Genomic DNA, 25,621 nt, shown 5'->3' with positions numbered 1-25,621 from the left:
CAATCCTATGTTTGACATTTCCAAGAGATTGTTTTTTTAATTTTTCTAATTTATTGAATTTTTTTCAGTGATTTCAAATGAAAGTTCCTCATTTCCTTTTGCATATATTGACAAGCAGAAAAAAAGCTTTTAAAACTCCTGAGAAGAAAGTCAATCTTATTTACATCATTTATAAACAAGCTTTATCATCTAACACAAGCACATGACCTCATCGAAAACTCGTGTTACCATTGGTGCATTAGCTAAAGATTTTGCAACAAGTGCGACAGCCCATGGACTAAGAAGAATTTTTGAGACTAGAAGTTCCTTTGGGAAACTATTGTGGATTTTCATTTTCCTCAGTGCTCTTGCGGGATGCACTTACCATTGTTCCTTTCTTATTCGAAAGTATTTAAGTTTCGGCAAAGTAACAAGCACTGAAGAAATCCATGCCAAGGAACTAGATTTTCCTGCTTTAACAGTTTGCAACTTGAATATAGTGAAGAAGCAGTTTCTTGAAGAACAGTTAGAAAAGAATAAAAATACGACGCATGAAAGGCTTAAAGGTTAGTAAAATATTCAATAAGTTTTTTTTTTTTCTGTTTGATAATACAGTGAAACCTCGCTACAACGAACTTCTATGGACAGAAAAAAATTCGTTATATCGAGGTAATGGAATTCAAGCAACGTTATGAAATTTAAATCGGGACTTTAAACTCATTTCATTGAAACTGATATTTCGTTCTACAGACATTTGTTGTCCCGAGATCTCACTGTACATGTTTTAAAGGATTAATACAATGTCATTTGGAAGTAGTCCAAATTTATAACAGGAAAATAATGTCAATGTATCATTAATATTTGTAAAATTAAATATATGCGGTCGTGAAAATTATGTTATCAGATTAAGTACTAAGTATTTTAAATATTTTGATATTATCCAGATCAAGGCAAAAAAAAAGCTTTTTATAACTTGTAAGCTTACCACGAACCAGATCTTGCCCGCGGTAAGCTTACAAGTTATAAAAAGCGTTTTTTTTTTTTTTTTTTGAAAATATGTCTCCTTTAACGCACTTTTAAAGAAAACAAGGCCCAGAAAATCTCAAAAACAACCAGAGCGCTTAATTTTAGAAATGTCATAATTGTATACGGGCGCTCGCCATCTAGAAATTTTGCTGGATTGTGCCAAAACTGAAATTTTGATGGATTGTTGGCCCGCTTGTCCTCCAAAATTTCAAAATGTGGCCTTTAAGTAATAAAGGTTGGAGCCCCTTGATATAGATGGATGGATTGAATTGATGAATGGTTTGTGACAGAGCTGGACCGAGATGTCAATTCTACAGAGGACACTAAGTTACAATCAGTTTTTCTTCTCTTTAAAACTGCTTAGCCGCCATTAATTTACAAATAAAAACTCATTTCTTTCTCGATATTTTTCTCGATCCTATTACCCATTATAAGGCTTTAAGAGTCTTTTTTTTTTCTCTTTTTTTTTTTAAGCTGGACAAAGTGATTGGGGGTTGATAGATGACACCTTCAATTTTCCTGAAACTTTCAGGATATTTTACTAGTATTGTGATAAGAAAAAGTGAAGATTCTAACCTCTCTAATTTGACTTGTTGGCCCTCGAGTGGAGGTCAAAGTTAAGCATCGTGAGAAAAAAGAGCTAAATATATGATTGCTTTGCTTCAAAAGCAATCAGTGAACCGAGCAAATTCTTTTAAATAAGGATACTACATGATACTAGGTACACTCTAGTATAAATATTTTGGTGACTCACTCATGGCTTTGAGGGCAAAAGGTCAATTAAAAATGCAATTTTCTTATACTTTTTTTGCCTTGTTTGGGCCCGGATAGCTGCTAAAGCCGTCAGTAACCCTCGGAAATAGGTATGATTAAGTATGATTAACTACTCACCACAGTATAGTACTAAGAAAAATATAAAATAGTTTTTGTTTCTCTTGTCTTTAGTAGTTAAACGGTCTCAAAGTAGATGATTTTTTAAAAATGGCCAAGTTTAAAGGTCAATAACTTTATCGCGACGGATCAACAACTTTGGGACACAGATGTAGTTATAGTCCGAGTGGTGTAGTTAAGGTTAGAAACTCATGGCAACTAAACAACATTTTTTAATTACGCGGTCTCAAAGTTGATAATTTGAAACAACAAGAATCAAAGTTTTAGGTCAATTACTCTTTAACGCCTGAGCCAATAACTTTGAGCAAGAGCTGTAATTATGCTCTACGTGGTGTAGTTTTAGACTCATGTCAGAAAACCATGAGATCACATAAATACTAGAACAAATCAACAGCCAAATGTTCTTTCAGCTCTCAAAATTTCATACTTCCTGTGTAATAAAGTTTTCTGTAACCTTGACCACAACATGGCAATTCTTCTCACAAAAGCTGATCCGCCATTTTGGAGCACTATATTTTGAAGCTCCTAGGACCTCAGGATTCGGATCTCGGAAACTGAAAATTAGCATCTGGTTAGTTTCAAAGACATCTCTACACCTCTGTAAAATTTCATCCCATTCGGGTATGATCGAGCGGGGTCAATTTTAAAAATATAGGTCAGTTGACGTGGAATCACTCTGATTAACATTGTGACAATTCACATGCATCTTTGGTTATTTTTGACTTTATAATAATCATAAATCAATGCTATATTTTAGGAAGTGGATTGCAATTATAAGAGATTGATTTTATAATTACATTAGAATTTGCATATACACTACTTAGTAATAAACTTTTATAAATAAACACATTTTTTAAATTTGTCTCAAAAGTAAAAACATCAAATCAAAGTCTAAAAAAAGAAAAGAAAAGAAAAACACAGGTTTGTTAGACAATAACAAAAGATGCGGGGGAAATGTGCATAGTGTTTATATCCGAGTGATTCCACGTCAACTGACCTGATTTTTCAAACTGTCCCCGCTCGATCATTCCCGAGTGGGATGAAATTTTATAGAAGCTTAGAGATTTTTTAAACTAACCTGATGCTAATTTTCAGCTTCCGAGATCAGAATCCTAAGGACCTAGGATCTCCAAAACATAGTGCTCCAAAATGGCGGATCAGCTTTGTGAGAAGAATTGCCTTCTTGTGGTCAAGGTTACAGAAAACTTTATGACACTGGAAGCATGAAATACTTGGGAGCTTAAAGTACATTTGGCTGGTGATTCGTTCTAGTATTTATGTGAGTTTGAGCTCATACGATTTTGAGTAGCACGCATATAAACTCGTGAAAAAACGCTCTTTTATACTGAAATCATCATTTTTGAGACCGTTTAAATAAGTAATATCATTAGATCTCATGGATTTCTGACATGAGCCTAAAATTACACCACGTAGAGCATAATTACAGCTCTTGCTCAAAGTTATTGACTCAAGCGTTATAGAGTAATTGATCCAAAACTTTGATTTTTGTTGTTTCAAATTATCAACTTTGAGACCGCGTAATTAAAAAAGTTGATTAGTTGCCATGGGTTTCTAACCTGGACCTTTAACTGCACCACTCGGACTATAACTACAGCTGTGTCCCAAAGTTGTTGATCCGTCGCGATAAAGTTATTGACCTCTAAACTTGGCCATTTTTAAAAAATCATCGACTTTGAGACCGTTTAACTAATAAAGCCAAGAGAAACAAAAGCTATTATATATTTTTCTTAGTACTATACTGTGGTGAGTAGTTAATCATATACTTATTTCCGAGGGTTACTCACGGCTTTAGCAGATATCCGGGCCCAAACAAGGCAAAAAAAGTTTTAAAAATTGTATTTTCAATTGATTTTTGCCCTCAAAGCCATGAGTGAGTTACCAAAATATTGATACTAGAATGTACCTAGTATCAAGTAGTATCCTTATTTAAAAGAATTTGCTTGGTTCACTGATTGCTTTTGAAGCAAAGAAATCATATATTTCGCTCTTTTTTTTTCATGACCTTGAACTTTGACCCCCCCTACTTAAGGACAAATAAATCTTTTTTTTTTTAACAGAAACTTTACTTTTTCTTATCATAGTACCACTAACACATTCTGAAATTTTGAAGAAAATTGAAAACATCAACTATCAAAAGTGTCCAGCTTTAAAACAAAATGACTCTTAAAATGCAGAATTTTCTATTTATTTTACAAAATTACCTCCAGGTGAAAAACCCCCGTACCCCCTAAAATAGGGGATATTCTAAAACGCATTTAAAAAGGATCCCTGTATCTCTCTCTTGATACCATTCCTCCTCTTAAGGTAAATCCAAAAAGGACACCAGGAAACACATTAATAAAGACGACACAAAAAAAATTATAGTCTGTATCACAGAAAAAAGACAAAAATATAGTGGGGGAGGGGACGGGAGAGAGACAGAAACATTTAAAATGCTCTTTTTCGCCACTGACAGAAAGTTACCCGTACTACAAAAGGGACCCCATACCTGATATAGCTTAGGGGGCAATCCGGCTTTGGTTGCAATTAATGTTGCTAAAAAAATAATTTAAAAAAAACTGGCCGGCCCCACACACAGGAACTCAGTCCTGAATCCGCCTATATTCACAGGCCAGATAGATCCCGCGGGTCATAGGCCAGGTTAAACCGGCAACACTCACGATCAAGTCCCCCATCAATCAAAAAAATTTCAAGATCAGTTCATTTGTATTTTATTCGCTACACTGAACATGACAACGAGCCACAAACATCAGCTTTGCACGCCTCATATGACCCGCGGACCGTAATTTGGGCACCAGTAGCTAAAACCAATCTCCCCCCCCCCCGTTCTATCAACTTTCAAACAATAACAACGACTTCATAGCTATATTAAATATATTTAGCTGTTATTCAAATACATTTTATTATAATCGGTAATTAAGTAACGAGAAATGCATGTTTGTAAATTGTACAGATTATGAAAACTTTGAAAAGAAGAAAATGTCACTAATATCTTTCAAAAACGGTGTTTCTCAAAGTGATAAATGCCATCTAAATTTAAGGATAAGTGACTTTCCTCAAAAAATGAAATGCATTCGTAAACAATAGATAAATTTTGAATTTATTGCTTAAAATTAAACTGATTTAGAAATAGATAGTGCACAATTTAGAATGCACATAATAATAGTATACATTGATACTTGAAATGTATTTTCAAATAATTTTCATGTATTATATCAGCTTTCAGCCTTTGAGTTAAATATTATGCATATGATTTTGTAATTTTTAATAAGACTAAAGGGGTTTTTTTTTCTGAATGACTGCAAAATAACCTCTATATTATATTATAATGTTTTTTTTTTCTTAACCAGAGTAACTACTTTTTCTTTTTCAACGAGAGTAACTACTTTTTCTTAGACATTGAAGCTGTTTTTCATTGACGCATTTGAAGATGTATGCTTGCATTAGAGCTAGTAAACACTTCCTGAAAAGACAATTTAATTTCAGAAGCATAATCAAATGAAATTTTGCCTGGTAATAGGGTTAATTTCAAAACAGCAAGTATATTAACTTCAAAATGTTTCAATCGGACAAATTTATAAGTACTGCAAAGATCGTAAGTGCCCTGAAGCACGCACTAAAGAAGAAATGACATAAACAAACAAATAAATAAGCAAGGATGAATAACTTAAGTTTGTTAAATACACAGCACTATATTTCTAAAACTTAATTATTTCCATGCGGCGCTAACCCATATTGATAAAATGTTATCCAAGAATCTTTCACTTACGCAGCAAATTTATTTAAGTTGTATTGTCATAAATAACTTTCTCTTTGAAATGAATTGTGAAGATTTAATGGCAAAATTAGAGGCACCATTTTGACAGCCTCGAAAATCTATTAATCAAGTATTTTCTGAGCTTGCTTACATCACAAGATTAATAAGATTCAATTTGTTGATTCTCGATAAATCAAGCTTCCTTTCATCAAAAATTCACCACAACCGCGATTATTAATTATCATTAAACGATATCCCTGAAAAATGCTTACACATTTCGTGAAAATATACAGCTCATTTTGATTAATGTCTTGTTAATTAAACATCACTGAATGCTAATCATTCTTTAGAGAGATAAGCTCATTCGTTTTCAGAGAAAATTTTACGGTGATAGTGCAACTTTTAAATAGGAAATTGCATTTAATTTCGCTAAATGCAATTTACATTGAAAAATCGTTGGACAGCGTGTGCAGTAGATTAATTAGGATTTTATGTTAAACGACTTTAAATTACAGCTAAATTTCTATGTATTTCATTATTACTTTTTTTTAGAAATGCCTCTAATAAATTAGAGTAGATGATTAGTATATTATATTCATGCATGCCCAAAGTAGTTGAAATTATTGTGACATAACGTGCTTATTAATATATTCAAAATAATTTATTGCTGAAAGTATTGGCCGAAACTGCTTCATTTCTACTTTAGAAAGAATCTCTTCAAAAACGTTATTTTTTGCACTTTAAGGTCCACTATAGGATATACAGGGTGTTCCGTTTTAACCTGCAAGACCTTTATTTTCGCAGTCATTAGTCGTAGATGTATACTTCCAATTGCGAAAATGTTCAAAATCAGATTCAGAGTTAAGATATTGAAAGCTTGAAGCAAAAATAAAAATTAGTCAAAAAATACGAAATTTAACTTTTTATACGGGCCCTAGGTCCCCAAAATAATATTTGGAGAAAAAATATCCATTGTAAACTATTACTGACACAAAAAACTTGACATTTGTGCGACCAAAATTCAGGGAGATATTCGAGTTCAAAACTTTTAGGAACCATACAGAAGATGAGATTGGAACTTATCGCCCTTTCAGAAGAATATATATTTTATATTTTTCACTGCTATTCAAAAATAAATGCAAATGTTTTGCCGTGAAAAACGAAAACACACAACAAAACCTCGAAAAATTTTAAAAACCACAGTATAAGCACACATATAATTTTAAACACTTGTTAACCGCTGTATTTCCCCCCAAAAGTGTTATTGACGGCGAGTGAAAAGTGGTGTAAATCACAAAACACTGCGTTTCATATCTCGGTGAATATTGGTAGTACGTATTAATTTTAACTTTTTGTGCTGGAATTATTTTTCAATGGAGATTATTTCCCTAAATATAAGTTAAGGGACCTAGGGTCCGTATAAAAAGTTAAATTTTGTATTTTTTTAACTTTTTATTTTTACTTCAAACATTCAATATCTTAACTCTGTATCTGATTTTGAACATATTTGCATTTAGGACTAACGGTTGCAAAAATAAAGGTCTTGCAGGTTAAAACGGAACACCCTGTATGTATCCAGTAAGTTCAAGTTTATTCATATGGAAATTTCCATAGCATTCAGTGTTACTTACGGAAATGTTTGCAATTTTTTTCATTGTGAAAATACAAATAAAGTTTTTAATATTTTTTAACTCGTTTGCACTTTCGCAGTGAAAAAAATAAGCATTTTAAAATTTAGTTGGGAAATGTAACGTATAAACGTATGTAACATTGAGCACTGTAGAATGAAGCATAAATTATAGAATAAAAATTATACATAAATTTCAACTTTTTCATGCTATTAGTATGTCAAAATCTTAATTTTTACAAAGATAAGTTATTTTAAAAACATATATCCTAATATCTATATATATCATCTATATATTTATTATTTATTTCATTCATTTTTATTTTTTATTTTACTTTATTTTATTTCATTTTATTTCTTTATTTCTTTATTTATATTTATTTTTTTGGTTAATTTATTTTTTTATTATTTACATTTTATTCATTTGTTTTACTTATTTATTTTGAAGGCTGCCTGCCTTGTCTAGTGATCAGAGATGTATGACTGCGACATGAAGGTCCGGGTTAGAATCCCGACTCGGGCATGGACGTACTTTCTCTCTCTTGTCCTTGTCCTTTCTTTGTCAGACTGTGTTGTTGTGCTGTGAATGGTTGCCTACCCTATAAACGGGTCCTTATGGCATGTGTGTAATGTAGAAGTCGGACTTCACACCAAATTACGGTACAGTTGGAAAAGTGAAACAGCTCAACCCCAAATTTCCAGCCTAGCTGGCATACGACAACAACAACAACATTTATTCTGAAAAACGGCAAAGTTCGTAATTCTCTTTTACAGCTTATGATCATCATAGGATTAATATGGTACGCTCATGTAAATCCATGCATGTAAGAATTAGCTGGCATGACTCGAGGTCAGTTTCTCTGGAGGTGTAACCATGGCCTCCCTGGTTGAGTGCTTGTTTTGAATCAGGAATATCTAAATCCCTGAGATTTTCCGAACTGTTCATGTTACTGATTCACACTGTTCTGTTGCTTAGGCTTTTGTTTCGAATCAGAAGAAACATTTTTGAACAGAAGTAATGCCAAAGATCTGAGTGACATATGGGAAAACCTTGGAGTAACTCTAGATCATTTGAAATGGTATGGCCACCAAGTCTACGATCTGATCGTTCAATGTACGTACAATGCAAAAGATTGCTTTAACAGGAGGTATGCTAATTTGATTTCTTTCTTTAAAAAAAAGCCATTGCTTCTGATAAGAATACTGATTCTAAATTTCTGTAACGTTAATCTTAGCAATACACTTTGTTCAGTGTTGGAAAATCAACAAATTTGCTTTAACTTTGACGAAACAAAGAGTTTAAAAAATCTTTTCTCTTCGGTAGTCTAAAATGAGGCTTAGAAAACGTTATTTTACCAAACTCAATAATTCAACTCTCCCTCCCCCTCTCCCATAGAAAAGAAAATTCTTCCTCTAAAATTAAAAAAAAGTCTTTTTGAAAACATTTTAAATACCCAACCTTTTTATCTCCTGAGGTAAAATATTCTTTAATTGCATTTAAATTACAACTGTTACGCACTGCAAATAAACCTGCACAATTTGGAACACTTTGTTTCAGAAAAAGGGATCCTATTATGTCAATGTGCACTATGACGTGTTCTGAATATGATCCGTCAGAAGGAAAATGTTTCAAAAGTTTTTGAATGTGTTCTGGATACTGAATCTCGTGTGCCAACACACGAGTCCAGACAACAGATGGTTCGTCAACACATTTGAAAGCATATTTGGTCACATTTGGGCACACTGATGAAATCATTGCTTTCTTTGCTGCAACGAGGATGGCTAGATAAAGATTGGTTGGTTGTACTATATACCGTATGTATACACTATTTTAAAAAATGCTGTTATTTTTATTGCAAATGTTGTTAATTTTCTTGAATCCCCTCACTCGTGAACTTATAGAATTTTGTGCTGCAAAATTGTAACGTATTTCATCACGTGTGCCAAATTCTGCGAAGCTACGCAGAAAGTATTAGTAAACATTGATGTCGATTTCAGAATTTTTATCTGTAACTGTTTTATTCTGGTTTGGAATATTTTTAATGCAAGTTACTTATTTCCATTACTAATCATTACATTATATGCTTAAGCATTTGAAAATTAACTTAGCTCTTGCAGATCGTTGAGCTCCATATTTTGTGTACATTATGCGTTATCATTTGTACATTAAACCCTTGCACATCTCTGAGCATTCACATTTTGTTTCAAAAAAACTTTTATTCATGATACTGTTTAAGTTGTAGAAAAATCTAAATAACTTAATTTAAAAATTATATACAGTTGAAATCCTGATGTTTGACCATCGATTATGCTTGGAAGAAGGATCCCTAACCTTTATTATTATATGTTACACTGTATAAATTTATGAAATTGGAGTCTCAAATTTAAATTTAACACAAATGCATAGTAAAGCAAAAAAATGATGTTTGAATTTCGAATCTGAACTCGAAATATATGCAAAAAGTTATATCAGCTATCTTGATCTGATTTCTGAAACTACTAAAGCATATATAAGCTTGTATAAATGTATGTGTGTGTCTCAGTATATATATCGGTGCTGGAATTGTTCAAAAATAAGACTGGGAAACAAAAGGTTTAAAACCACTGGTTTAGAAGATAATTCTGAGATTATTTTTTTTGATTATTTAAATCAATTTTTCATTTTGCAGTTCGACATGTTAATAAAAAATTTTATATTTTGAAATATGACCATGCCCTATTTATAAAAAAAACTGTACACCTTGATGCACTAAAATTAAAAAACATAAAAAACATATGATGAAAATTTTGACGAAAAACTGGTAACTATTGGATAAGTAAAAAGTGCATTCTGTTGCAGTTATTAAAGAAATATTTCAATAATATGCATATATTTCATGCAATCTATTTAACACTATAAAAGAGAGGCTCAGGGGGGCACAGACTGAGATACTCGGAAATTTCAGGGCTTTTAATTAAAAAAAAATTCCGATTTTAGCTGTCTTTGGTGATGAAAAGGTGAGAAAAGGGGGGGGGGGCTTTCTAGAAAAATGAATTAAACTGGAGTTTTAAAATTGAAATTTTAGACCGTCTTTAGTAAACTATAAGAGTAAGAGGTTCTAGAGAAAACGACTCAGAGGTGAAGAATTGAGTGTGAAACCAATCTCAGTGTTTTAAAATTTAATTTTAAAAGAACAGTTTTAAGCTGTATTTGAAGACGTTAGAAAAAGGAGACTTGGAGAATTTCGCCGTAAATTTTAAAAAAAAACACTGATAGCCATAAAAACATTTCAGCTATATTTGATAACAAAAGAGAAGGGAGGAGGGGGGTTCTCATTCTAGAAAAATATTATCCAAGAGAATTTAGTGTATATAAAGGTGACATACTTTATTTGCGTTCAACTAATAAAGTTCATAAATGTAAAAAATAGCTTTTATAAATTAAATTTTAATGGAATTTTGCAATAGAATCGACATGCATGTAAAAACAAGGATTCTGTAATACAACTGTCCAACAATGTGATGTAAATTTTAAAATCTATATATGTGTCAAATAAATTAATTTAAAAAATATTGAGTTTAATGACTGTTTGATAGTAAAACTGTAAACAATTTCTGCAGATGCGTTTCAACATTTCCTTTCATTGAAAAGAAATGAACATACTTCTGTTCAAGCTTGAGTTATATAAGACTTTTTCCTAATGACACATGTATATAAATTTCCAGACATTTGAAACCGAAAATCATTTTTTTCGTATTTTGAAAAGCCTTAAAAGAATGAACCCTCTACACTAAATTAAATTAGATGTTCGGCCGAAACAAAATAAGTCGAAGTTGACCAACACGTAATTAGTTAAACTTTTGCCCAAAGACGATGAGGATTCCGCAATACTACTTTAAGCAATGTGATGTAAATGTTAAAATGTGTATTTATATCAAATAGGTTAATTTAAAAAATATTTTGTTTTACGACAAGATGCGTTTAATAAATGCAAAATGGGAGTTCAGAGGTTACAAAGTGCGGCAGTTTAAAATGTAAATTAAATACGTGTTTTAATTTTAAGCTGCATTAGGGAACTTATTACTTCCTTGAGACAATTTAAAAAGCACTCTGTATTTCAAAGTACAATTAAGCCACTTAAAATACACCGCCAGCTCAGTTATTCCATCCGAGGACTGCAGTTTCGTGCTTTTTGGCACTCATTAGCCCGGAATAGGAATAACATGAGCTGGAGGCGAAAAATCTCTTAAGACAGCCAAGAGAGCCAAACAAACTAGTAGCTAATGCAGAATTAGAAAACCAGATGAGCGACCGCAGCAATGGTGCGGTTCTACTCAAAGATTGATGGCAAAGCTAAGGTATTTTGTAGTAAGTTACCGCCCTAAATCCAGCTGAGGTGGCGGTGTATTTTAAGTATTTCTGCCTTAGCCGTTGGCTTTAGGGCGGTAACTTATTACAAAATACAATTAAGCCAGTTTGACCAGGAATTTCTGTGAACTGATGTTTTTTATTTAAAGCAAATTGCATTATTGAAAAAAAATCAAATACAACTGAAACTTTTTTTAATTGAAGTGGCACATTCAACTCAAACAGAATTCGATCGAATCGAATACGATTGTATCTACCAATAGCACAGCCAAAAATTTGCATTGCCACATTCAGTTGAAATTTCTCACTACGCTACTGGTAGATAGCATTCCATCGAATTAAACTCAATCGAGTTGAATATGCCATTTAAAGAAAGCAAGTTACGTTGGATAACTTAATGAACCTTATAACTGAGCAGTAGACTGTACTGAGTAGCTAAGTAGTAGGAACGTAAACAAATAAGATTTATAGACAGTAATAAAAAGTTTTTGTTCTTGAGGAATTATTCTTTTTAATTAATTTATGTAACCATTTGTTTTTGAGACATTTTTTTGTTTACTTTTTACATTATTGACTGGCTTTGAAAACGTAATTATGGAAATTTATATTTCAAATTTAGATGTCATTTCTGTGATAAATATGATTTTGTACTACAATTTCCTGCTACTTTTTTTGCTCGTTTTCCATTTTGCTGTAAACTATTCAATTGATTTTGATATAACATTAGATTTTAAATTTTTATAGTAATAATGCAGATTAATAATCATAATCAATCAAAGCATAAACCCATCATCAAACCTGCAGACTCAACAAATGTGAATTTAGTGAATATTTTTTCTTTTTATAAGCTTCTTTTATACTTGTGTAGCACGCATTCTGGGAGGATATCAGTGATCCGTAATTGTTCTGAAACATATCCTAAAAACTGTACCAAAACGTAGCGCACGTAATCAATAATCATTGTTTTACACTATCCATGAAATGTCTAAAAAGTGCGCTGAAAAGTAAATACATGTTCTGAACAGTGTTTCTAGAAGGGTTTTGAAAACTGACAGAAAAAAGTGTTCTAAAAAAGGTGACAAGTGTACGTGTTCAAAAAGTATTATGACATGTGTTTTAAAAATGGTTCTAATAACTATTACAAAAATAGTGTTCTCAAAAAGGAGACAAAAGTACGTGTGCAAAAAGTGCTCAAATAGTGTTTGATTATGAGGAACTAAAACTCTTCAGTTCCTCAACGCTTACATTTATATAACTGATGAAATAACACCATTGAGTCCTTTAACTAGATGCCTACTATTTAGGTATTGTCTTTGTATTCCGTGTGTATTTTTTTAATTGTCTCTTAGACATTTTTTCATAAGTTTATCTTAGATCATTATATTAAAAGCAAATGGTATCAAGATGTTTTCCATATTTATTACTTACTTTATTTTATTTTTGCAGCATTACAAAGGATCTTCCTCTGAAAACTGAGAATATTACAATATCAGATTATCCATCAACAAGACTTGGATACTGCCACACCATTAAGCTTAATGAAACTACTTTGGGTAAAGTTAAAAGGACTGGACAAACACTAGGTAATAAATACCATTAGAAACTTTTGCGATATAAGCTAAATTGTCAGTAGAAATCAAACAACTTCGAAACCATAATATTATTGTTGGAAGATTACAACGAACTTTCACTGTTTCGAAATGTATCAATACTATGGACTCCGTTATACAACCCAAATTAAAAAAAAAAAAAAATTCTTTTCACTTTTCGAGAAAAAGCTTAATAAAGCAAAAGCATAATCTAAGCTTACGTTCGACGAGCACGACCGGTAGCGACCGGTTAGTTAATCACGTGACAGCAATGACGTCAGCGGTTACTAACCGGTTGTTCACGAACCAATGCTTCTTTGAACGCTTTCGATTGATCACCGATTACTTGCGCAGACGAATAACACGCTGGTGAAAAATACTTATAATTGGTCAAAAATGTCACGTGGTTCCCTCAACCAATCAACCATCTTAAGTTGCGGTTGACCGGTAGATCAACCGGTGAGGCTCATAGGACGACATCGGAAGCAACCAGTTAACCGGTTGCTCTCAAGTACGCTGCGGTTAGCAACCGGTTACTCACCGGCCGACCGGTGAGGTTCGTCGAACGCAAGCCAAGTGCAAAGTAGGTATGTTCAGTAAGATACGTTCAACATACCTGCCTTGCCTTCAAAATTCGAGTTGAACTGAACCATTGTTTCGGTCACTCGTCTGGTCAGTGCTAATTCTGTATTAGCTACCAGTTTGTTTGGCACTCTAGGCTTCCTTAAGAGGTTTTCCACCTCCAGCTCAGTCACTTCTATGCCGGGCTGATGAGTGCTAATAAGCACGAAACTGCAGTCCTCGGCTGGAATTGACTGAGCTGGCGGTGTATTTCATGTGCAAAGTTGGTAGTTAAATGGACGTGCCGTCTTTCTTAGACTTTAAAGTGTACATAACATTTCATATATACTCAATTAAAAATCATAAATACGGTATGAACTGATAAACACCTCCTTTTTGAAGTCGGTGAAAAATTAATCTTAAACAGAATAATCGATAGTTTATAGCAATGATGGTTTACATTGAGTCAAATAAATAGAGTATTAAAATTAAAGGGGAAAAACACTTTCAAACAAAAAATATCATTACTTTTTCACGTCATTTTTTTTGCTAGGATCTAAGCTTTAATCATTTTAGACATGGATTCTACCAGCTGTTTACATTCAAGGTTATTGATAATGTTTCCACACTCTTTTCAGTACCACAATTAGTTCAATTTTGTTGGCGTTAACTTCATCTGGAAGCTTTTTCTTTTAATTTGACGATGCCACAAAATTTTGATCGTACTGAGATCTGTAGAGTTGCTTGGCCAATTTAATACTGAAGTCCCTCTCTCTGTTTAAAAACTACGAGTTGATATAGAGATGTGAATGTGACGGAATATTGCAGAAACATAAATGTGTCCCTGAATGTATCACTGTTATACTTCAGAAAATAGGGCTATGCAGTAATCTAGTATATCTTGATAAACAAAAGTCTTCACAAATTGTTTTAAGATGCATACAATTGCCCAGTTCCAGCAACTCTCATGGATTCCCATGCTATAAAGAATGTCTCAAATTTGAAAGAACGTCTTACACACAAGATTTCTCAAGCGTGTCGATTTTTAAACACCAAATCCGAACATCTCTTTCGTCAACAGATGTTTCAAATAAAGATTCATCCCTGATTAAATACTTTCCCAGTCTTGTTGCAACTAGATGAGCTTATCTTTGCTCTAGGAGAGTTGGAAACGCCTCTGCTTCATGTTCATCTTTAGTTTTACTTTGAGGAACCGACATTGTAACTACAGTTTATGCAATCGTCCAAGTATAGTTGATTTGAACACGATAACTACAGATTCTTTTCAACACCCTTAAATGTAGGAGGCATTTTTCAAACGATTATTTTGTACAATTCAAGTTAATTAGCGTTAATTTTTGCCAGTTGTTACAAGCTTTCTACCTCATTTTCTTCGGTTACTTTATTATTGGTCGGTCCTTCTTCATTCTTTTAAAATCTTCGAGAAAGTCGATTGTAAAACGTTCATTAGGTCCAAGATAATTTTTTTTCTAACTTTAAACAATGATACAAGAAGAAACTTCATTGTTTCGGATTTAGCACGTTGACGACCCATTTTTAGCAAAAGAATGACAGAAAATTTTCCAGGTTCCTTCCTTTATACTTGTCGCAACCTTTTGGTTAACGGGTCCAGTCAATGAGTGCTCAAAAGAGGGGTGTAGCATGCATGGAATATGCGATAATTTTTAACTTCAGAATATTGTTAGTAAGTAACCATACTAAAAAGTAAGTAAACATACCCGCCTCTGGGGGTTGAGCTATAGTGGGAGGGAGCGGGGAAGCAAATTTTGAGGTTTTTTTAACGCATGTCGGAAACGATCAAAAAATGCGTTCGAAATAAAAATTTAAGCTAAATAAAATTCTTATAAAACTGTTTCCACACATATTTGTTAAATTTCCAATAATGGTCTGTGTATATGTTATGAAAAATCGATAATTTTCGAAAAAATTCTCTCTTTTTGTCACACATTCGCTCTTAGTGCCTCCCAGGATCAGTATTCGTATAATTTGTCAACAACAAAGTTGTAGAGCTTTAAATTTCCTTAAATTTGATATACTACTTTGTATTCAACCAATCAAAAGTTATAGAATATCAAACACGCACCTTCATGGCAAAAAATGGAACACTTGCCATTCACAAAGATCAAACTGACTCGAAAGGATCGCGCACTTCCTATTTCTCCAATGAATTCGACAATCCTGATTGACAATGGAGAAGTATTTGTGGATTACTACAGCACACTTCCAGGGAGAAGGGGGTTCGTGAAATTGTGACATTGTGACAAGAGGGAAGGAAAAATAAAAAGAAGTGCGGCATCACAAGCATTTTTTAATGTTTATGAAAAGTATTTTTGACAAAGGGGGAGGGGGTCAAAAATATTGAAAAAAATTGTAACATCTGGACAGCCCCTTACGAAGAAATCGGACGAAGATTTGAAGAATCACGTATATGCAGTATGATTAGCTCCTTCCTAGAGATGAAAACAATCGGGAAAAAAACCGGAAAATTTCCGAAAAAAACGGGAAAAACCGTTTTTTCCGAAGAGGTTTATTTCCTCTCCGGAAAAATTGAAAAAGTGAATTTTTTCAACTTTTCAGGAAGTTTTAAATGAAATTTTCAGCAAAAAGTGATTAGAATTTTCTCATACTTTAATTCCGATGCAATTTCCTCCCCCACCCCCTTGTATGTTAAAATACTGTCTAGCATGCTAGTTGTGCATGCTATCATGCAAGTTATTGTATGATAATATAATTTGCACTTTTTGATGCTATCATGCAAGTTATTGTATAATAATATAATTTGCAATTAGATCAAAAAAACATTTAATTATTTTTGGAGAAGAAAAAAAAATATCTCGAAAACGGCAGAATAAATGTGTTCTGAATAAAAGTGAAAGTTAACTAAATTTATAGTGAAATCGTTTTCATACATATATGTTACCAATGGTTTTTTAGGTACACGTTCTTGAAACCCAATAATTTTCTTTTTTTTGGAGGGGGGGGGGAATTACCTCGTTATTTTTGTCTCAGAGTGTCTGTGTAAAACAGGCACTCAAGGTATCTATAATGTGCTACAATCATGTGACACGGTTTTTTGTGTCTCGAAAATTCGTCTCGGTGGATTTCCACCGACTGAACACTTGGAACTGTGGATTCAAACCTGATACCGAAGAAATATGAAGTCAATGCCCAATCACCGCGACACACAGCTGACTAGAAATCAAAAGCTATGAATTTCTAGTATGTACACTCATTTCATTATTCTTATTGAAATGAATATGTGATGCTACAGCATGATGTTCATTAATAATAGACAAACGGTAAATGTAATTGACATGCAGCACCACTTTGTAATTATAGTTTTTATTACATTATTACTAATTATAATTTGAAAGTGTTTATGTGGAATATGGACTAACAAAAATTAGAAAATGAAAATATCATCTTTTAAGGTAACAGCTTGGTTTTATTCTGGGGCGGAAGGGTCGAAGCTCATTCATGTTTTAAGAAATTGGTAATGTATTGATGTCACCGTTGTCCCCTTCGTCCTGGATAAATGTTTTTATTCCGTTGTTGCAATTGCCCTTGCATGCGACAGAATAGTTTAACGGTGATTTTCTACAAGAAAATTAAAATTATCGCATATTCCATGCACGCTACAATGCGTTCATTGACTGGACTAGTATGCAAATATTTTAGCTGCTTTTCAAATTCACATTAAATGAATTGATTATTCTAACTTTCTGACCTATATAAAAAATCAACATAATTTTCAAATGTGTTAGCGACCCTTAAATTGTTAAAATATTATCGGCAAAGTTGTTGAAATTGTTTTACCCATTCATCACTAACATGCTTTACTTTGTTTAATTAGCATGCGTTCATTTGCCCGGCTCATTGACAAAATATCCCTTTAAATAGGTCTGATCTATTCTATTATTTTGAATTTGGGTTGTAGTATGCAATAGTCTTGCTCAATTATCTGACTATAAGCTCTGTCCCACAGCAATGGAATGAATGACATTTAGTATGGTCATACTATTCATTTAAATGAAAATAAATATTTTCTCATCTTATTAATTTCTTTTTCCTTTTTACTTATTTACTTTTTTTCAGACGATTAATATTTTTGCATCTTATTGATGCTAAATATCAGTTCGTTTTTGTGATTGGTAGATAGCGAATCACTTGATCCATTTTGCTACGTAACTAATAAAATTAAACTATTGAGGAAAAGATCACGTTTTTACGCAGTTTACGCCATAATACTTCATAGGTTCAAGAATTCCACAGTAAAGCGCCTTAGCCATTCGGCCAACCTAATGCCACTATATAAGGAGAGTTGACTCCTCCGGCATTTTGGTTCCAAATTGTCGAGGGACGAAATTAGTATTTATACAAAAACCTCGCTGCAGAAAACTGGTGTCCAAACTTTAGATGTGTTGCCTTATTGATGTTTGATTATTTTACTCTGTAAAAGAAGAAGATTTAATTAAAACAAATTAAAAACAAATAAGATGTGAAAATGAGGTTAACGTTACAGTACTCGATACACTTTTGTTGAATTTGAAAAATAAGTTTAATTTCTAGATTCACCTTAAGTGACATTTTACTCAACTTATCATCAATTTATTTACGACATAGCAACCAGAGAATATTATAACGTATTTATAAATACTAGAAACAAGGTTGGATCCAAAGTTGTCTTTTAACCAAAGTGTCGGGTAAGTCGGCCTGTCCTTTTCAAGGGGTTCTAGGCCAACCGACCGCTTGCTTAAAGATGACTAACGCGCCTAAAGATATTTTTATTTCAAGCCGCACGCATGCGCTGCATTTTTGGTGTCGGTAATAGGGTCGCGAGTTCAATTGCTTTTTCCCGTCTCAAAAAATGCCCCACGTGCCCAAAGAAGTTTTCACTTCAAAAAGTGTTTGAAGCCTTAAGTATATGGCGAAATTATGCAAAATATTTTAATCTTTAATTTCATCTCGTTTAATTTTAATGTTTAGATTGTTACTCATATAATGTCCATTGCCACTTTTATCGATTACAACATGTTTTGTAATGTTATTTCAAGTGGGGCCAAAAACGAGATATAGTAGAGCAAATTACCTGATTGCAAACGTCAGCTAATACGCCCTACAGACGCTAAATAAGTATATTTATACTTCATGCTCAATTTTTTAGGTCTTACTCTGACATTGAATATAGAACGGGATGACTATTGGGATCTTCTGTCCCCAGAGTTCGGAGTTCGACTATTGATACATCCACGAGAAGCTTATCCTACTCTTGACAGAGGAGGAATAGTTCTTCATCCTGGAACTAAAACTTATATTAGCATTCGTATAGTAAGTATCTTGTTAGATAACGCTTACGTTTAACAGATATACCACTACGCTTTGTAGACAAATGTCGTTATGTTCCCAATAACATTTCTAACTGGCAAGAATTTCAATGTGCTTATCTAATGTGTTCTGTCTGATAGCGAGTTTTTTTTTTTTTTTTTTTTACTTTTGCCATTTGTTTCATTTTCACAGTTCCAGACTTTGCTGTGAATCCTCTTGTTCTTTAGCAACAGCCTTCTACAGACTTAGGCTGATACCGCATTGCTGTTGCGAGACCCAAATACTTCGGACAGTGTAACGTAATCGTAATAATAGCGATCATGCATTGAGTTCTGTCTACTCAACAATCAAACTATTTCAGGGTTAATAAACTAATTTATTATTTGTACATTAGATTAATAACACAATCAATTTAGTACACATAACCTATCACGCCCTTTTGAACTAATAATGCTATTGTATACCCAATATAGTATAAAGCTACACATAAATACAAATGGTGTTATTACACCTATTTATGGTGTCTTATCCATTGGATATATGAGGCCTTAATGGCTAAGACAAAGTGTGGATCTTTATACGTCTTGCATATTGCTATAGCGAGTTTGATAGATTCTGCAATCCTACACTGGTACAAAGGGTAAAGGTTTTGCAGAATTGCAAAATTGCGATTCGATAAAAGAAATGAGTTAGAAAAATGAGTTAGTTTAGCTAAATTTATTAATGGAGAGGGGAAGACCTATTTCTGATCAATTAAAGAGTCAGATCTGTTGAATGCAAGAGTTAAAGACAGATTAACAACTTTATATCTTCGTATGGTTTTTGTTGACTATGAAACAAATGAATTACCCCTCTTTAGCTCTATTTAATTGTGAATTACTACCAAATTATTGATTAATTTGATTAAATATTCACGTTTTTCTTTCTACAGCGGGAAATTCAAAGGCTACCAGCTCCGTATGGTGATTGTACAACAACTTTTCGTGATTCTCCTTTGGCATCGCTATTAAAACACAGAGACGAAGACTTTCTCAAGTATCATTACTACTATACGTATGAAGTAAGTATTTGTGGTTATCTTCAGTAACATGTAATCGTCCATAAAAAGAAAACCTAATTAAAAATGTTAAATTTTTTTCTTAACTTTTAGATTACGGGCACTTATTTTAGTATTTTGAAGATAACACTGTCATTATTTCAGCAAAGATCTCAATTTATAAAACCAAATAAATTTCATATCCAATGACTATAACATGAAGTCTTTAGTGCTTAACACATATGTACTATAATGATCCTTAAAGAGTTAAATCATCAAACCAGGCAGAAAAAAAGGCAGTGTGAAAACAAGAGAAAGAGTAGTCAAAAGAAGTTAAGCTTATCTTAAACGAAGTGATAAGAAGAGAGAGGGGGGAAGTTGTTGCTTCGACGTTGAAGTTTATGGTCCAAGCAAACTCTTACGAGCCATACCGCTTTGTTTTGCTATTTATCCTTTTTATTTGCATCATATCTGAAAGCCTTACTAAAGAATGGAAAGTTTTGTCTATTATTGCAGTCAACTCACGATAACTCGTAGTCCCCAGGGACCAGTGGCGTAGCGAGAAAATATCCTTGGGGGAGGGGTTAATTTTTTCTGAAGTTTAAAGTAAAGCCGTGCCCTCAAGTTTACACACACACACACACACACATATATATATATATATATATATATATATATATATATATATATATAATAATAAAAGTGAAAAATATTGAAAAGACCACACCAAGAGCCCATAGATGCGCAACGCAGCAAAACTAAAAAGCCAAGTAACTATAAAATTAAGCAAACAGAATTACAAATATTAAACAAATTATAAATAACAAATGATGATAAAAAGGAAAAATGCAAACAGCTATTAAGTAGGAATAGAAAAAGAGTGAATCCAGAGCTCATCAGCCGTGGGGGATTCATTAATTATGGTCAAAAGACCAAAATTTTAACTATAAACTATAAGAGAATGTTTAAGCTCCAGTACATGTAATATAGAGTAACAATGGGCAAACGCACCACTTGCTAAGCTAAAAACAATAAACTAGAGCTCAAACCTAAAACTAAAAGCAGGGGGTTTCGCCTCGACTAATTAGGAAAACAAGTTCCGATAATTAGCCTTCCACGGGACAGTACCTGCCAATAACAAAATTGTCTTACCTTGAAATCCGCGTAAACAAATCCAATCCATTGTTCAGCCTGATAAAAAAACCAATCCATTTGTCAAAAAAACATTAAAAACATAAAAACATATCCCAAAATCGGTCCATAGACCTACCGAGTCGCCTGTTTCGCACGTGTAAAATTCATCCACGACGGTGATTCATAAAAAAATGGTTTGTCACGGTTGTATCATACATTTACACAGTTAAACAGTTTCAAAGGAAGCGAAATGTTCATCGAAGGCTATACTTAAGCAGATGTTTTCAACTAGATTTTTAGGGAAGTTATTATTAAAAAGTAAGTTTTTTAGTACTGAAATTTCTTGCTTAAATGCAGAAATGGTATTGCAAATTCTTTTAATTCTGATAGCTTGCGAAACAATAATGCCAATAAAAACCTTTTTACTTAGGCAGGAGGAAAAATCTTGTAAACCGTTAACTGTGAAATTGAATTCACGTCTTTTATCATAGATTGTAGTGGAACAATTTGAGTCAATTTGTATGTTGATATCCAAGAAATTAAAGCTATTTTGATTCGAACTGGTCTTTTTGAGCGTTAATGAACTATGATAAATAGTTTTGCTGATTTCAGAAAAATTTTGTTATTGGCAGGTACTGTCCCGTGGAAGGCTAATTATCGGAACTTGTTTTCCTAATTAGTCGAGGCGAAACCCCCTGCTTTTAGTTTTAGGTTTGAGCTCTAGTTTATTGTTTTTAGCTTAGCAAGTGGTGCGTTTGCCCATTGTTACTCTATATTACATGTACTGGAGCTTAAACATTCTCTTCTAGTTTATAGTTAAAATTTTGGTCTTTTGACCATAATTAATGAATCCTCCACGGCTGATGAGCTCTGGATTCAATCTTTTTCTATTCCTACTTAATAGCTGTTTGCATTTTTCCTTTTTATCATCATTTGTTATTTATAATTTGTTTAATATTTGTAATTCTGTTTGCTTAATTATATATATATATATATATATATATATATATATATATATATATATATATGTATATAAACGAATTTCTTCTTTGAAAATACCTTGATCAATACTGCCCCCCGTCATAAGAAAGGAAACCCTGTCTCCAAGAGAAAAAAAATGTTGCGCAAAACAGGAAGACATAAGCTTTTTACCGTCATAACAGCTATTACATTAAATAAAAATCTTTTAGCTCATAAACAGAACACTTCAGGTTCGACTGAAAAATATTTTTTTGGGGGTTCATGGGGGGGGGGGGGGTTCTGACCCCTCTATCCCCCCCCCCCATGGCTACGCCACTGCCAGGGACCAACTAAAACGTTCAAGTAAAAGTTCCTTTTCAGGATAATACTCCTCAAAAGTGAAATTGCAACACCAAGAAGGGGTGAGGAGGATGTGAGGGCAACATTGATGTAAGAAAGTGATTGCAAAAGGAAAACAAAATGATCATTGGAAAAACCCATAGTGAATGGAGGTTTTAGTACCTTGTTGAGCCATCTCTAGCGTGAGTGTACCTAGTGATACAGGCGGGCATTGAGACAAAACAGCCTCGAACGATGTCTTACGTCATCTTGTTCCACAATTACTTTAAACCCGCGACTGATTCGTGGGCTGCCGAACCGTCACAAGTGCTCCCCAGATGTGCTTGATTTTTGACAAATCAGGGGATTGCGCAGGCCAGAGAATGTGATAATGGGAAAGAAAAAGTCCCGTGATACTCTTGATGTGTGTGAACGAGCATTGTCCTGTTAAAATATGGCTACTGTGTGAATGCCAATGCATGTGATTGAAGCATGACACAAAGTTACCAATAGGCTGCCATGATGCTGTGGATTGATATTAGAAGTGACCATGTTTCATATACCATAGCACCCCATAACGTCACTCGAGCTCTGTGTGTGGTGTGCCAAGCAAATGCACACTCTAAGCATTCACACTGCATGACTTTCATTGCTTCTCGCAAAAGTAGACGTTCACTTTCCCCGCATAACAAAGCTAAACGGACCCCTTAACATGTGCCATCACATACCCTTACATCCCCTCTCCTTAAAATTCGTTATAGCTAAAATACAGTTAGTACTCCTTCAAAACATTTTTTTTCGGCACGATCTGTAGGGGAGAATGTTGTACCTTGGGCCACACTTTTCATATTTTAATTTTTGACGTCTATTATTTGAATCAAATTTAAAATCTATAAGTCACATTAAAATACCCCAACATATTTTTTTTTTAACTCAGACAGTTTCAAAATAAAGTTTCAATCTGTCTCAAAGTAAAACATCCTATTGTACCTTGGAACACATCCTGTTGTGCAATAGGGAAAGTCTTCATGATTCAGGAAACAGCCATATAATTTTGCATCCGAAAACAAGAAAAATATTTTTTCCATGGCAGTGAATTAAATCATGAATAATTAATTATGAAATATGAATTATTTTCTAACGTTAACTGTTTTTAAAAGACTACATAAGATTAGAACATTGTTCCATGTTCCTATACGTTTCTTAATTTTAAGAACCATGCATATGTTCTACCTTGGAACGTGTTCTAAAGTACAAAATGTTTGGCTGTCCCAAGGTACAATCACCACGTTGTTTAAGAAAAACTAAAATGATGGTCAACCACGATGCACTATTCTTATTTTCTCATTAGCAAAATATTTAAAGTACTACTCTTTTATAACAAAATAAAATTCAGTTGATTAAATTTACAAATACAAAGACAGAAAATGAATTTAAAATGAACAAAATATTTACTTTGGAGTCATAAAATTTTCCTTCCCTCTCAAAATCGTCAGTTTTGCTCATTTGATGCTGATTTTTACAGTGGCACCATTTAGTGGTGAAGGTTACTATTAGAGATTACAAAAACATGGCTGCTAAAAATAGATTCTTAGAAATTAGCAGTGTCCCAAGGTACAAACGTCTCAAGGTACATAACTCTCCCCTAGAATCCGAAAGCAGTCAAGTGGTTCTCCTTTGAACTTCGTCAGGTGGAATAAGTTGTTGAACTATGACTTTTATTATTAATGATTTAATATAACATTTGTACCTTCATTTTTAATCCGTACGCAATATTTTTTATTAATTTATTTTTTAGTTAGGGCAGTAAAACAAATAGGTTTTTGTTCTTTGTTTGAAAAATTTCCAAAACCGATATTAGTATCGGAATTCTGGTACAACACTTGAACAAACACCGAATACCGGAATTGTACTTTTGGCCTGGTATTACAACCCCTAATCCCCGTCATACATATTTTTGTTCCGAACTTCTGATTGCTGATCAACCTCTATAGTCTGGCCATTGATGAGGATTCTAGACATGAAGTCTGCTGCATTACTATTATATTTAATAGTTTTAGTGCCCGCATTATATGAAATCTTGCAGGTAACACATGGTGGCTGTACAACCCATAGAAAGTCATGAATTACACCAAAGGTGGGAGTGAGAATCGAAACAACTGATACTTCTTTTCTTTTTATTTATTCTTCTTTTGAACATTTTTCACAGCAAAGTTTGTCATTTGCACAATGTTTCAAACTTAACGCCTCTCTCTGTTAAATATTTGCCTACTTCTCTTCAAATCAAATCACACAAAATAATATCAAGTTTTCTTTCTTCAATTCTTCTAAAATGAATTAGGTTATAATTTTAGCAAATAACTCCTCAATCCTCGTTCACATATCCAGCTGTAATTCAGATTCAGCTCACAACTAAAGCTAGTTGGTAAAGCAAATCCCATTGAGTTACTAACGTCCATGTTAAACATCCATTTCTGGAAATCCAAATTTATAATATTTAGCATAATGGATTGCAAGCCATTGATTGGATCTCAATAGGTAGTATGTATAAGCGAATATATTAGCAGGTTACGTAATATTCAACAACTACAGAACTAACAAGACTATTGAGTAGGTCTTAGAATATAATTTTCCTGGTGGTTTTATGCTATTGGAATCGAAGTGCACAAGATAATAACATTATCGAGTAACTTTTAGTACATGAGAATTGAAAAAAAAACACGTACTAATTCCATTTTTCAATATGGTGTGAATAATTATGGGAATGATGACATTAAGATAGACTAAACCTCAAACCATCGGTAATCGTTCTTTTTTAAACGAACCATGAAGTGCTTAACAGGATAACGAACTAAATGAAATTTTAAATCAATTTTAACTTAAGTACAAGCAGTGATTTACAGATTTTTGTAAATTTTGTAAATAGGATATTTATTGCTTTTTTACTCTAGTTTTTGGTGTACCTACTTCATCCCTGGATTCATAAGAAGAAGCGATAGCATTTTTT

At 33.1% G+C, this 25,621-nt stretch overlaps 1 protein-coding gene across 1 annotated transcript in view; it reads left to right on the top strand.

Moving 5' to 3' along the window:
- The first annotated feature begins 202 nt into the window (after positions 1–202).
- The window catches only part of LOC129218352 (degenerin deg-1-like), a 47,472-nt gene continuing 22,053 nt past the window's right edge, over positions 203–25,621 (top strand). The window contains exons 1-5 of the mRNA XM_054852596.1: positions 203–545; positions 8,278–8,449; positions 13,096–13,202; positions 18,985–19,148; positions 20,077–20,205. Of these exons, the coding sequence (XP_054708571.1) occupies positions 203–545; positions 8,278–8,449; positions 13,096–13,202; positions 18,985–19,148; positions 20,077–20,205 (915 nt within the window). The remainder of the gene's footprint in view (positions 546–8,277; positions 8,450–13,095; positions 13,203–18,984; positions 19,149–20,076; positions 20,206–25,621) is intronic.

This window comes from Uloborus diversus, chromosome 3 (genome assembly GCF_026930045.1).
Source record: "Uloborus diversus isolate 005 chromosome 3, Udiv.v.3.1, whole genome shotgun sequence".
Classification (NCBI taxonomy): Eukaryota; Metazoa; Arthropoda; class Arachnida; order Araneae; family Uloboridae; genus Uloborus; species Uloborus diversus.
This window is presented reverse-complemented; position numbering and strand designations above follow the sequence as displayed.